Below are 12,059 nucleotides of genomic sequence, written 5' to 3' on the forward strand. Positions count from 1 at the left end.
TCTCACCAAGCTGCATTATCATGACTTGGACTTGAGATTTGAAACTAAGAGTTGATGGCAAAATTTTCAACTACTAATACAAAATTCTTTATCCCTTCATAAGAAAATAACATCATAATAACAGGGATCAAATGAAGGAGCTGCACAATTCTGAATGTTATTGCTACTGATTTAGAAAGCACAATTACATTGGTATGCCAACATATAGGAGGCACAGGTACAGAACATTGCAGCAAGCTTTAATGAGAGCATGATTCAGTTTGTCAAATGGATTCTTCAAGGAAATGGTCTTCCTGATAGTTGGCAGATGGAGTTCCCTAAATTAACATTTGCTTTCTGTGAGAATATATAATATGTAATGTTTAATATATAGTATATATTAGCCAGCACTGTGGCTCAGTGGTTAGCACTGCTGCCAGACATCGCCAGGGACCTGGGTTTGATTCCAGCTCCAGGTGACTGTGTGCAGTGTGCATATTGTCCCCGTATCTGCATGAGTTTCTGACACATGCTCCAGTTTCCTCCCACAGTCCAAAGGTGTGCAGGTTAGGTGGATTAACTATGGTAAATTCAGGGTAAGGGGGACAGGGTGTGTGGAATGCTTTTCGGAGAGCCAGTTCAGACTCAATGGGCCAAATGGCATCTTCCCACACTGTAGGGATACTTATAGGTTGTGGTGTTCTCATGCAACAGTTGCCCTCATCCTTCTAGATGGTCATGGTTGTGGGTTTGGGAGGTGCTAAGTCGAACTAGTGAATTTTTGCAGTGCATTTTGTAGGTGGCATACATTGTTGCTACTAAGGGTCAGTGGTGGTGGAGGGTGTGAACACTTGTACATGTGGTGCAAAGCAAGTAACTGCTTTGTCCTGGATAGTATCAAGCTTCGAAACCAATGGATTGTCCTTTGCCTGGTGCTGAGCAGGTGACTGGTCAACAGCATTCGTGCGTGCTTCAGAGACTTGTGGTATTTCTTCTTGATCAGCTACAGAGACATGTCAGTGAAATACTACCAAGTCTAATCTAGAGAGAGTACTCACCAAGGTGAAAGTCTCTGAGCTGGTGGATGGTGCATGTTGGTAAATTAGACTTGCCAGTTTATCCTCTCTACCAAGAATTACAGGAAAGAAACACAGCAGCAAATTTTTCTAAAAGGTAAAAGAATTGTCCTAGAAATTACAAGCAAGTAAACTTCACATCAGTCAACGGTAAAACATTACTTAAGTCTATTTTCTCATGGGATATGGGTGTATTTAGCAGGAATTGCATTTGTTGCCCATCTCTAATTTCCTGTAAATGGAGAGGCCTGTCAGCTTTATATTATGTATTATTTGAATTTAAGGCCCACACGACACATTGTGCAATTTAGTCTCAGTCTCTGAGTCTCTTACTCACTCAATGACATTACCACTCACTAGCTCCCCATATATTCCTTAGGTCATATGTCACAGGAAAAGGTCATTTGGTCCAAGCAGTCAATGAGCAAGTTTCTCTCCAGATGAGGCTCTTCCCATCTTTTCTCTTCAGAATCTCCCATCATAATTATCTATTACCTCCTCTCCCAAACACCTGCAGTTTCACCTGAAATGCATTGATGTTATCTGCTCCAACCATTCTCGACGGTAGCAAGTTTCATATTCTTGCCACACTTATGGTAAATAATTTTCTAATTAACTTCCTATTAGATTTCTTGATGACCACATTATAGTGATGATGTCTGTATCCACTTCGACAAAACTTGTCAGACGTTTGAAGATCTGTATCAGGTCACACTTCGGTCTTTTTTCTGGAGCCTAGCCTGTGAATCCCCTCCTACTATATATAAAACCACACATTTCTGGTATCATCCTGCAAACCTTTTCTGTGCCCTCTCCACTGCTTCTGTATCTTATTTTTTTAAAACAATTCTATCCCCCGGAACTAAAGTTCAATTTGCTTCTTTTTGCAGGCTTGCTCACTTGTGCTGCAACTTTTAGTGATTTTATTGGTGCATTTATACTCCAAAATCACTTTGTTCCTCTATCCCCAAATGGATTTGCACTTTCCAAGAGATGCGATTTGCCTATACGCTTCACATTTATGTGAATTTAATTTACCCTTTACAAGTTTATTAACATCCTTCTAAAATTTATCGCAGACTTTCTTAGTATTGACCATTGCCCCATTTGGTGTCCACGAATTTCAAAATTGTATTTTTGATTTCAAAATCGTATTTTTGATTTCAAAATCCGAACCATTTAAATAAACTGAACAGATGTAGTTCAGCACCGAACCTTGTGGAACACCATTCTCTACTTTCTGATACTCTGAATAATCACCCTTTACTTCCTGTTTGTCTTGAGGGCAACTGGAATCCATTCTGTCACTTATGCCCTGATTTATGTTCTCTGACCTTGTTCTATTAATAGTGTCTTTTTTCTTCATTCAATCACAGGATTAGGATGTCACTGGCTAGGCAGCATTTATTGTCCATTCCTAATTGTCCTGTGGCCAGCCTAGAGGCAACCACATTGCTGTAGGTCTGGAGTCATGTAGGCCAGACCAGGTAAGGATGGCAGTTTCCTTCCCTATAGGACATTAGTGAACCAGATGGGTTTTTTTCCTGACAATTGGCTATGGATTCACGGTCATCATTAATTCCAGATTTTTACTGAATTCTTCCACCATCTGCCATGACAAGATTTGAACCCAGGTCTCCAGACTCTGGAGTAACAGTCCAGCGATAATACCACTAGACCATTGCTCCCCTATATCAAAGGTCATTTGAAAATCCAGATAAATTGCTGTTCCAAGCTTACCTGCTTTCATACCTCCTCAAAAGATTGATCAAGCACGATGGTCCTTTTAAAATTCATGATGCCTATTCACTATTGCTTCTAATTGCTAGATGCTGTTCCATTTATTCTTTAAGGAAGATTCCATTATTTTCCTACCATTAGTGTCAAGCTGACTGATCTATAATTCACTGGACATATTTTGTCCCGTTTCTTTGTTAGGATTTAGGTTAGCTATTTACCCGGTCCTCTGGCGCACCTTTTGCTATCAAAATATTGAATTGGAAAGGTTCTGCTACTGTTCTTTAAAACACATGGATACAATCCACCCTGATAAAGGGCTTGATCATTCCAGTTTTGGTATTTTAAAAAAAATATTAAATGTACTTGCCTCAGTATTCAACATCAAGACTACTTGTTCTAACTCCCTGGCAATATTAGGGCAAAGTAATTCATCAATGTTTCTGCCACCTCTGTTGTTCCCTGTGATATCATTCTGCTTACTCCTTAATGGGCTTATGCTCAATACAGCTTTTCTTTTATTGATGTGCCCATAGAATATTTTACTATTCTGTTTTAAATTTCTTGATAATTTCATAGCTTCTTTGCTTTCCTTATTGTTTTTGATGTTACTCCACTTTGCACTCACTTGTATCATGCACTCCTCATTTTCTATTTATGCATCTTTTTGAACCCTCAATTGTTCCCTTATGTCTTTGTGCATATATGGGGTTCCATTGATGTTTAGTTTGTTCCTTCCCTTCAGCTGAACACATTTTTGTTGCACTTTGTTGAACATGGTTTCAAATGTTGTCTATTGTTGTCCTTCATCATTATTTAGAGGCTGGTGTGATGAGGAGCATCGTGAAACATCAAGATAAATAAAGTTATCAGAAAAAGTCACTATGGTTTTACGCACAGGGCAAATAGGCTCAACAATCTCTGTGTGAGATTGTTATCTTTAAAGTTACATTTCTTTCCTCTGAAAAGCAGAGTTCAGGGCGTTTGATTTTCTGTTGGGACTTTCTGTTGCAAATGAGATTTTACAGTATACACTGACTGCACATGGGAGTCATGGAATATTTTATGAAACTGCAGCTTAACAAATGTGTAGTTACTGGCATCAGCATAGCTCAAATTGGTAGCTTTCATAAGATTATAGCTGTAAGTCCAACACCAAAGCAGATGAAAAACTGCATGATCAGAGATGATATTCTTCTGATGAGATGTTTACATCAGGTTTTAAAGTAATATTGAGTGTAGCACCTTGGACATTCAGAGATTTTTCACTGAAAATATAACCAAACAGTAAATCCAGTGAATTAACAGGAAATTATAATTATATGGATATATTAAGCAAGGGGAGGTAATAGTCTAATGGCATTATCACTAGAGTATTAATCCAGAGACCGAGGTAATGTTCTAGCAACCTGTGTTCAAATTCTGTTATGGCAGATGGTGGGAATTTGAATTTAAGAAAAAATCCAGAATTAAGAGTCCAATGATGATCATGAAACCATTGCCAATGGTTACCTACATGAGACTCCAGACCCACAGCAATGAGGCTGACTTTTAAGTGCCCTCTGGGCAATTAGGGATGGGCAATAAATGTTGGCCTAGCCAGCAATGCCCCTGTGAATGAATAAAAAAAAACTATCAGAATTTCTTTGAATTTCAGTATTCTGGGTGAGGCCAAGATATAGTGCCTTTGAGAACGTGTGGTGAGATGTAGTCAGTGGGGTGGGGTGCATACATACACTCTCAGGTCATTTCAGAGAGCACTTAAACATTAATCTCTAATTGTGTACATGGACTCACATGTAGGCCAGACAAGGATAGCAGATTTCTTCCCCTAATAGACATTAGTGAACCAGTTGGCCTTTTTACAACAATCATCAATGGTTTCATTAGGCTAGTTTTTACTTCCATATTTTTCTTAATGGAATTTAAATACCACCAGTTATGGCGGACCTGAATAACATCCCTAGAAAATTAGCTTGACATCTGGATTAGTAGACCAGGGACATTACAATTAAGCACCACCTCCTCCTGAAGCCAAAATATTTGAATGTAAAAATAATGGACAATTTAAAATAAATCATGTGATATGACTACTGCATAAATTTACTTTATACCATGACATTTGGACTGGTCCAACAAAATTTATAATTAACAATCAAGTGACAAACAAAATGCACATATTAAATAATATGAGCCCCTAAATAAATGGAGTCCGAGTAAGGGTGAGAGTGTTTAATACTAATCTCGCAATGTGTTAGCATATCAATAACATGATAATGAAATTAGTGTGTGTCACAATAAGAGATCCAAGTCACTCAATATTCATTTTATATGAACATTATCAAGTGCTGGAGGTGATGTAAGAAACAAAAAAAAAGGGTGCAAGTAGATTAGGTATATTTCATTTATGCAAACAAACCTCTATGTACATGAACATGTATGGATTGTTATACTAATAGGATTTGCTCTGAAAAATCGGCACATTGATATTTGCTTTGTACTTTCATTTTCGGTTATCAATGGGCCTTCATATATCCTTCATATTTAATTGGAAGTATGACCTTACATGCACAGTGATAAATAGTGCTGTACAGGAAAGAAACATTTTCAATGCATAAATATTTCAAGTTGCTGTGCTGTCCAAATGCCCAGTCAATTGTTAGACAGCAGAAATGTCTGTTATCTGGTTATGACTGGTGCAGTCATAACCAGATAACAATGGAATAAAGGATTTCTTAAGAAATAAGACTTTGCCGCTATTACATGTACAAACAGGGAATACTTTTCCAGAAATTTAAATAACACACAACTTGTGGATGTTAAAGAAATCTTGGAGACTAACTTTATTTGTAAAAATTGAACTGGTCTCCAGTTATTACACACTTAATTCAATGTAAAGACACCTTAGAGCTTTAATGTACATCCATATTAAGGAGGTAGAAAAGGTTACATTATTCAGGAAGTGTCCATAGTGTGCACAACTTCCTCCATAATTTCAAGTTCCAATGGAGCGACTGTTTCCGTAAGGAATCCTGTTATCCCCCTCCTGTACCTGTAGCTTCCTTGCCTGGAGAGACAAAAATATGATGTAATATATACTAATTGTCCACTGCAGAAAAACAAGAATGTCCCTGTATGGTAATGAAACCATTAGACAAGTGTCTATTTGTAATTGGTTTTGCCAATTTGAAATTCTCAGCTTTCAAAGTTGATACCAAGATAAAAGGAACATCTCTTGTCGGCACAGCAAAGCATTTTTTGGGATATACCTTCTTGGAAACAAGTGAATAAAAAGAATTAGCTACTATCCACAAGCCATTTTAAATAAATGTACATAATTGATTTCAGTTGCTTCATACTCTGTAGTGAAGTATTTTCTCCCATGTACAAAATTCTTTGCTGAAAACAATATCGTGGCTTTGCAGGGTCTTCAAAGAAAAAGTCTGCTCCCATATTTCTGGCAAATGCTGACAGAAGAAATAATAGTTGCAAAAACTGCATTGTTAAACAGATGCAATAGATACATTAAAATTCATTATAAAATAATCAATTCATGCAACAAGTGGAGTGCATAGATAAACCTTATAATTTAGTAAGCATTGTAGAATGCCAAACCAAATATTTCATTGTATTCGAGATTAACAAACTTGAAATTAGGATGAAATGCATTCAGACCAGGGAATTTTATTGAATTCAAAGTTAGCAAAAAAGGGTATCCAGGTACCCCCTAAACTGAGTGAGAAGAACAGAATTATTGACCAGTGCATCTTCCATCAATTTGTTTACAGCAAATCACAAGATGTTCAATAAGGAAGCTGTGACTATCATTTTCTTGGAGAGCCACGCAAGTTATAGATATGAACTAGACTATCTTTTGCAAGATCCCCATGAAACCTGAATCTGATCTATTTTGTACTTAAGATATATTTAAATTACAAGCAGCCAACATGTCAAAACGAAGTATCCATCTTTGGATGAGATAATAAAGCTAATGACCGGTGTGGTTCAGGTGCTTGTTAGATATCCCAGCTTCAAAGAATAGGGAGCTCTGGGATTTTGACTCCATTTTCCCCCACAAATGTTACCACCCTTGACAACACATTGATCATCGGTCTCATCATAGTTTCTGTGATCATTCCATAACAAAGTGGCTGTTCTTGCCTCCATAACAAGAAATGGAGAAGTAATACAGTGTACAAATTAACAAAACTATGGAGAACATTTGACATGTATTTGAATGAAAGAATGAGGAGAGGCAATTAAATATGCACCATTTAAAAGTGTATACAGGAACAGAGAGATCTGGAGTTTCACATACATCAAACTTTGAAGGCATCAGGTCACGTTGACTAGGTTGTTGATAAAAGCATACAGTATGGTTAGCATTTATAAACTCCTCATCCTGAACTGGAAATATATCACTGTTCCTTCACTGTCACTGGGTCAAAATCCTGAAATTTCCTCCCTAAGGGAATTTTTGAGTCTACCTACAGCACGTGGACTGCAGAGATTCAAGGCGGCGGCTCACCACCACCTCCTCAAGGGCAACAGTCCAAGATGGTGGCGACAGAGTACTCCTGTCACTGTACTCCAATACGTGTGACAATAAATCTAATTCCTAATTTTAAAACTAGGGATGGACATTAGATGCTGGCCCAGCCAGCAAAACCCACATCCCACCAGTGGTTAGACCTTATTTGGAATATTGTGGCCAATATTCTGGATACACATTTTAGGATGGATGCAATGGCTTCGGATGAAGTGCACAGAAGACTTACTATAACTGAATCGAGGAGGAGGAACTTTATTCATGTGAGAAGACAAAGGAAGCTAGAGGTGTTTTCCTTAGAGGTGATGGGAAGATGTAATAGAGGTGTGCAGACTTCTGAAAAGGTGTTAATATGGTACATCCAGATAAAATAATTTCACTAACAGGATTGGTTACAAGGATATACAAATTTAAGACAACTGTCAAAAGAATTGACAATAGGTTGCAAGGCTAACTTTATTTATAGTTAGCAAGTTCTCAATTTGGAATGCGTTGTCTGAAAGGATGGCCGAAACAGACTCAATGGCAATATTTAAAAAGAAAATGGACATATACTTCTAATGGAGAATAAACAGGGGAGTATAATTGGATATCTCATCCAAACAGCTAGTTAAAGCTTAATGGACTGAAGGGCATCCTTCAATGTAGTATGATTCTGCACTCTGCACATAAAAGCCAGAGATCAAATGCTACAAATGTAATGTTTCTTGGTCTGAGAGGTCGATTTACTGAGAGGAGATGGGGTTAGTAGTTTGGGTAATAAGCTGTTGTCTCATTCAAGGCTTTCTCCAATGATAATTCTGGCAGATAAGTGGGAAGGGCAGATACCAGCAGCTCTTTGATATTTCAGAAATGGATCCTGTAATTTGGATATATCTCATAAATGAAATAAATTTCTGTGAAAATTGAGGTGCAGTGAATACATGCTTGTAAGGTGTATGGAGGATTAATAGCATTATGTTGACACAAAAATACCATATGGGTTACACTGATGAATTGGAGACTCGTGTGGGAAAAGAGAGATCCCAGATCGAACAAGTTTGCCTGTGCTGTGGTAGCTGATCTCAGTTAGAGCAACAGTGTGGTTATTACAAGGGGCAACAGCCCTGCTCAAAAGGCGAAAAGTCACGCTGGCTCTTTGCGATCATTTTTCAATGAGTCCACTGAAAAATGCATGTGAATGGACATGACTGATGTTTGCCACAGCCAAAACAAATCACTCTCTTGACAGAAAAACTCTCACTTAAAGTTGTTACTTTGGCAAGATCCTAGATTATGGAATTATGTTAAAATATGAATCAATGTCTTTGGGAGAGGTGGAATGGGAGAAGAAATCAGAGGGAAAATACTGTCATAAAAAATCTACATAAATCTTAAGCAATGATCTACAATAGCGTAGTTAGTGATATCAATATGTTTATTTACCTTTCGTTATCACTTAACTACACTTCCTGCTCTGTCTAGGTACAATGAAATAACTGGACAACTATTAAAAATGAAATTTATTTTCCCTCATTCAAAAGTACAATGACAGTTGAACAAATGCTCATCAGTTCTGAGATACTTCTCTGCAGCAATGAAATAGTATGTTGCAATTCTTCTGAAGATCAAGGCCAGTGTTATTACTTGACTGTCTCTATCTACTCAGGATCTACTCTGCTAGCTCATACTCAAAAAACATTTTCAAACACAAGGCATCGTAAAGTAATGGTTTATTTGGATAGCCCGAACACTAGGGGTGGAATTTTCCACTCCCTGGAAATGGCATAAAGGGAGAATAATGGGCCAAGTTGATCCTGGAGAGACACTGGATCCCCCCCTCGTCACCTCATCAAATAAGTAAGTTGAGAAGGTCTGCTGGAAACCTTCACAGCTTGCCAGCTCCCAAGAGTGGCTCTGAAGTGGTCAATTCAGTTGGGGGGGGTCAGCAATCTGGACATAATCAGAGATACAAATGGGGGTGGGGCAAGAGTTTGGCCTCTGAAAGGGATACCCCTGCCCTAGCTGCTAAATCTCCCAACTTCAACCCAAGAGAAATAAAGCAGAACCATTTATCTTCTCGCTGTTAGATCCCTTGAACTGGAGGCCTTTAGGACTTAAAGGTTGCCAGCCTCTAATTGGCTAATAGTGAGGCATGACTTGATTATTAAGGTACGTAATAATCCGAGACACTCTTATCAAGCTGATGTTTTACAAAAAAACCATACTCGTACGAGGTGGGCATTGCTGGCTAGGCCATTTATTGACTATCCCTAGTTGACCGTGAAAAGATGGTTGTGAACTGCCTTCTTGAACTGTTGTAGTCCATTTGCTGTATGCAAACTCACAATGCCGTTAGGGAGAAAATGTCAGGATTTTGACCCGTGACAATGAAAGAATGATGATATACTACAAATCAGGATGAGAGTGACTTGGAGTGGAACTTGCAGATGGCGTTCCTATGTACCTGCTTCCCTTGCCCATCTAGGTGGAAGCCGTCACGGGTTTGGAAGGTGCCGTCTAAACATGTTTGGCAAATTTCTGCAGTGCATCTTGTAGATGGTACACACTGCTGCTACTGGGTTTTGGTGCTGAGTGTTTGTGGATGTGGTGCCAATCAAGTAGGCTATTTTGTTCTGGATGCTGTCAAGCTTGAGTGTTGTTGGAGCTGCACGGATCCAGGCAAGTGGGGAGTAGTCCATCACACTCCTTACAGGCTGCAGAGAGTCAGGTGGGGAGTTAATTGCTGTAGTATTCATGGCTTGTGATAACTCGCAATCTTGTAAGACATTCCTTGGTGAGGTCGTGGGAGCAAGTCAGTTGCCACTGAACATGTCTACACCCAGATTTAGGCTGTAGGGGTCATGGCTAAAGTTTCAAGCTAGAGATTAACACCCTTCCTCTCCCATTTTCTAAAATTATGAAGTTTTACTACGGCTATTGTTCTGTGGGCATAATTTAATTTTGCTGTATCTCACAAAAAAACCCATTATTCAGGTTTTAATTACTGAATTCCAAAATGTTATTAAAAATTGAAGAGGGTGGGGTGGGGCGAGGGGGCACTGGAAGAAGTCTGAATGCATCACATAGGAGTCTGATTTTTCCTTATTCATCTCCACAAATGCAGGGATCAGATGTAAAACATTTTTTTTCAATTTACACCTCGACAACGCAGTACAACTAGTATTTTCCTGCATCCATCTGACTTAGAAAAAACTAAATCAGTACAGGCTAGGGATTATATGTGAAAGTGTGTTCTGACAAAAGGTCACTGACCTGAACTTCAACTGTCTCTTTCCATAGACGACGCCTGGCATCCCGAGTATTCTACATTTGTATAAAATCTGAAACCTTCTTGGCCGCTAAATTGCAGCTCTCTTAGTTATTGCTCAGGTTCTGTCTCCATTTCTTATAGCCATTGTAGATCAACAACTATAATTTTACAATTAGGTGGTTAATCCAGAAAAATCATACCAGAAGCAGTGTACTGTATTACTCGTGAATTACTTATATATTCCATGATCTGTTCTGAATTACCACAATTACGAACTGGGGAAGTATTTGCAATTTTCCATTTGGGTAGTAACTGTCAAACTGCCATCTTTCAGGCTGAATGTCTTGGTTAAAATGTCCTTCCTTCCCTTTTTCCACTTAAATGAGACATGAAGGGAGCTTTACAAGAAGGTAATATTTATATTTACTGCTAAGGATCTGACCATTAGATGCTTTACAAATCGTGTTTGTGCTTTAATAATTCTTCCCAACTTTACAAAACTAACTGCATACAGAGTCCAATGTAGCCAACGTCAGTATATTTAGTCCTCTTTTGTAAGATTTCTGCACTTAAGCTTCTGACAAAGTCACACTTGGACTATTTACGTTTAGAAGACTGGCTACACCGTTTCAATCAAAGTCTCTCTCTACTATGTTCCCCACTCTCCATCCAGCTCTACTCTCCCCACCACCCAAAAAACAACTGGTTGGAGATCAATCTGAAACTCACTATACCAAGAATATTCGTCACTAGGTTTGCATCATCACTATATAACTTGAAATTGCAGCATTTCTAATAAATATAGTGGAAAAAAAATCAAAAGCTGCTTACCGTACACCCTTTTTATTGGCAATATCAAAGGGTCTTAGGTAGTCCAACTTATTCTTCGTTATCACGCACAAATCAATATTACTTCCGGATCCTAGATCACTGAAAATACCTGCAGCAATTGCATCCCGTACAAGTTGCTTTGCCTCTTCTTCCTATTGGGCAAGTTTTACAGAAATATTTTGTCAGATGGAGTTCAGATGAAAAGTTCAAATACTTTGGAAATAACTAACTATGAAAGTAAGTATCTATGCAAGTGTATGTTGGATTATAACTGACGGGTAAAGAATTCTTTTCAAAGAATGATTTGCAGATGATATTTATTTTCACTTGTCATTGAAGGACAACTTGAAGCACTGTAAAAATCATCTGGATTTTTCCAGCAAACTATTCTCTCCATTTTGGGCCACCTTCTGCACTGTAAAATTCTTTGACTCTATGCCTTAGTGCAACGCTCAGCATTATACCTCACAATGAAAAAGCAAGGGCTCCCTCTGTTGAGACAGCAATGCAAACAAGTTTCCTTGCACAACAAGCATTCTCATTGCAACTGAGATAACAAGGTGCAGAGCTGGATGAACACAGCAGGCCAAGCAGCATCAGAGGAGCAGGAAGGCTGACGTTTCGGGCCTGGACC

At 38.5% G+C, this 12,059-nt stretch overlaps 1 protein-coding gene across 1 annotated transcript in view; it reads right to left on the reverse strand.

Moving 5' to 3' along the window:
- Positions 1-5,620: 5,620 nt before the first annotated feature.
- The window catches only part of psmb7 (proteasome 20S subunit beta 7), a 57,547-nt gene continuing 51,108 nt past the window's right edge, over positions 5,621-12,059 (reverse strand). Inside the window, exons 7-8 of the mRNA XM_020534326.2 lie at positions 11,426-11,577; positions 5,621-5,859 (exon numbers count right to left, since the gene is read on the reverse strand). Coding sequence (XP_020389915.2) covers positions 5,748-5,859; positions 11,426-11,577 — 264 coding nt within the window. The 3' untranslated portion in view covers positions 5,621-5,747. The remainder of the gene's footprint in view (positions 5,860-11,425; positions 11,578-12,059) is intronic.

Source organism: Rhincodon typus, chromosome 28, assembly GCF_021869965.1.
Source record: "Rhincodon typus isolate 14 chromosome 28, sRhiTyp1.1, whole genome shotgun sequence".
Classification (NCBI taxonomy): Eukaryota; Metazoa; Chordata; class Chondrichthyes; order Orectolobiformes; family Rhincodontidae; genus Rhincodon; species Rhincodon typus.